Source organism: Phaethon lepturus, unplaced genomic scaffold (assembly GCF_000687285.1).
Source record: "Phaethon lepturus isolate BGI_N335 unplaced genomic scaffold, ASM68728v1 scaffold44565, whole genome shotgun sequence".
Taxonomy (NCBI): Eukaryota; Metazoa; Chordata; class Aves; order Phaethontiformes; family Phaethontidae; genus Phaethon; species Phaethon lepturus.
In genome coordinates this window covers 1-3,038 of record NW_010539273.1, presented here as the reverse complement: position 1 = coordinate 3,038, position 3,038 = coordinate 1, and the positions used below count along the sequence as shown (strand labels likewise).

Below are 3,038 nucleotides of genomic sequence, written 5' to 3'. Positions count from 1 at the left end.
TTCAGCATGGGTAACTTGTGCAGGGTGTGGGACAACCCCTGTGGGTGTTCTCGCTGGGACCTGGAGTGCCCTTGGCTCCTAGTCCTGACATCAGGTAAGAAAGAACCGTTGCTTAAAGACATTAAAAAACAGAAAGCTCTTGGGAAGGAAGGTGAATTACAAATAGGCGCTTTAAAAACTTATTATCTTTTTGACTGGCTTTATTCAGAGGCGGAGACTTGATATATGTTGTCGTGGGAAGGAGGCAGTAGTGAGAGCTGGTAAGCAGAGCAAAAAGACAGGCTGTGTTTTAAGAGGTGTCCGCTGGTCTCAACACTGCGAGCCTCCTGAACTGCACCTGCCTGGCAAACGCTGCTAGCCTCCATGAGAATTAATTGGCACAGGGAGTCTTTAATTGGCGGAGTGCAACATCAGAGCACTGGCCATCTGCTCCTCTTAAAAAGTGATCCTGGGCTCTCCCCTCCACCCTTCCTGGCAAGTGCTTTGAGGCTTCCTACGACCCTTCCTCCTCTCCCCCAAAGGCTTTCAAAGCTCTGACACAAGGAAGCTCATTCACTGCCTGCAGTGACTTAACCCACTGAATTTAGTAGTCTTGCTGTGTTGTCTGTTAATCTAAGACTGGAGGACTAAATAGCTCTTGCCTGTCCGTCAGTCACTGAAGCTTTGTGGGAAAAGGGGAACATACTCCTTGAAGCACTCTCATTTCACTGCGGTTTCCTCAGTGTTTTTCCAGTCCTCATCAGCCTTTCTGCCTCACTGCAGCATGATTGAAGCCTGCAAGACTTCTCAGGAAGTGACTCAGCTCTCTCAGGAAGGACAGAAGATGCTAGAAAAAATTGAACAGTCTCCCAAGCCCATAGTTGCTGCCATCAGTGGTTCCTGCCTGGGAGGAGGGCTGGAGGTATGGAACAATTCTGGGCCTGACAAGCAAGAGTGGGAGTTGATAGCACTGGGTCTCTAAACTATCCAGATGATGCCTGCAGGACTACTTACTGTGAGAGAGTGCGAGAGGGATTTGAGACCTGACGTGGGTTCATTACATCCATTCAGATGAGTTTGTGGCAAGTTTAATGGCTTGGTGGTACTTCAGGGCTCTGCCATGCTAATTTTTCTGCTTCTGTTGAAAGACAGCTAATCAAACATGAATCTGTGTGGGCCAGGCTAATATTTAGATGGAGAGCGTCCCAGGGAAAACCGGCTGTTTCCGGCAGGCGTTGGATCTGGATAAATGCTGCTGGCAGAGCCCAGGCTGGAAATTGCTGCTTTTCAGATGAACAGAGTCTCGTAACCCAGCAACTTCTGTTCTGTTAAAGGTTGTTGTGAGAGGGATGAGTGTGGGGAACCTGGCCAGGCTCCACCCTGGCCTGCGTACTCTGCACCATCGCTCGCCACTTTGGCTGGATGCAGTATTTGCTTCGTAATCTCCATTTAGGATGTTGTAAACTGAAAGACTCTGTGGTAATTCCTGGAGCAAAGTTGTTACTAAAACAGAATAACTTTGTTGGCAACGGGGTCTCTTCGGTTATGTGCTGATTTCTCAGGCAGTTGCAGGTTTTTACAAGCACTGTGGTTATAGATCAGGACTTGGTGATCCAGTGATAAACCCAGTATCATGGCTGATCTGTATATGGGACCATGCTCTCAGTGTAGTAAATGAATTTAGCCCGTGATGGTCTAGATGAGACTTCAAAATAGCATGGCTCAGTTTGGTAGTTTCACGTTCATGTTTTGTTATCATCTGCCCTGCATGTGCTTCTCTTGCTGGAAGAAGCCATCAGTTGAGCACAGAGGGAATTTGGGCAGTTGAAATGGGGAACTGGGGTAGGGACAAGAAGAAAGCTGAGGCAATGTGTAGAAGAGACCTTTGTTATGGATGCCCAGTTCTTCTCTGGTCTCGCACAGGGAAACCTGTAGTTTTCTTTTCTTTTTGTAAGGTTGCCATCGCCTGTCACTACAGAATAGCAACAAAGGACAAGAAAACAATCTTGGGAACACCTGAAGTGTTACTGGGTCTCCTGCCAGGGGCAGGGGGTACTCAGAGGCTGCCAAAGATGGTAAGTGAGAGAGAAACTTTACCTGATAGCCCCTTCTGCTGCAGGGCGTGCTCCCATTCTGAAATCCCCTTTCTGCCCTTCCAGGTGGGACTTCCTGCTGCCTTTGATATGATGCTGACTGGAAGGAACATCCGTGCTGACAGGGCAAAGAAGATGGGTTTGGTTGACCAGCTGGTGGACCCACTAGGTCAGACGTAATGCCTCTCAAGTTTCTTGATCTGCTGCCTGTCAGTTAACCTCTCCTCCTTACTGAAATTAGTGGAGAAGCCATCAGTCTAGTGGGGGTAGAGCATATGGACTGCAAAGTCCCTACCATGCTCTGCAGTGTAATTTCCCTTCCCACCTTAGAAGCATGTGCACGGGGCCCTTGAAATGTTGGGCTCCTGCTAAAGCTAAGCGAATAGGGAAAGGTTAGCATAGAGGGCAGGCCTGCTGGCTCTCTTGCAGAAGCTAATTATACAGATAAGAACCTGCATTCCTGGTTTATCATGTCAGAGGGACAGATTGCAACCCATAATGAAAGGAGAAGAGATGACCGATGCCTACATTTATGCAGCCTGCAGATGTTAATCTCTGTGACAAGGTCTTGAGAAGAAGCCAACCCCCACAGCTTAGATGCTGTGAATTGCCAACTGACTTTAAGTTGGATGCAGAAATCCCTTGCAAACTGCAGACCAAATCACACTTCCAAGTGCTGAGTGAGCCTAGTGAATAATTTCTTGCTCTGCTGTTCCATTCACAAGGGGGGCTTTCTTGGAAGGGGACTAAATGGAGGGGCAAACCCTCCACAGCCTCCTCTGAAAGGGCTGAGCAGCTGCAGCCAGGAGTTAGAATGGAAAGCGCTGTGCTAGCAGGTACTGCCATGCAGTTGTACTGTGCTGAGCTTTCTTTCCCCAGGCAGGGCATGGCCAGAGTACCCTGGTGGCCCATAGCTCCTAAAGTTGAAGAAAACAAAACAACCAAAACAAAAAAACAAACAAACAA

At 48.3% G+C, this 3,038-nt stretch overlaps 1 protein-coding gene across 1 annotated transcript in view; it reads left to right on the top strand.

Annotated features, from left to right (window-relative positions):
- LOC104620769 (trifunctional enzyme subunit alpha, mitochondrial-like) overlaps nucleotides 1–2,258 on the top strand; it is a gene marked incomplete at its 5' end in the record, with an annotated part of 3,801 nt that extends 1,543 nt beyond the window's left edge. The window contains 3 exons of the mRNA XM_010287071.1: nucleotides 763–901; nucleotides 1,935–2,054; nucleotides 2,139–2,258. Of these exons, the coding sequence (XP_010285373.1) occupies nucleotides 763–901; nucleotides 1,935–2,054; nucleotides 2,139–2,252 (373 nt within the window). The remainder of the gene's footprint in view (nucleotides 1–762; nucleotides 902–1,934; nucleotides 2,055–2,138) is intronic.
- Nucleotides 2,259–3,038: the final 780 nt, after the last annotated feature.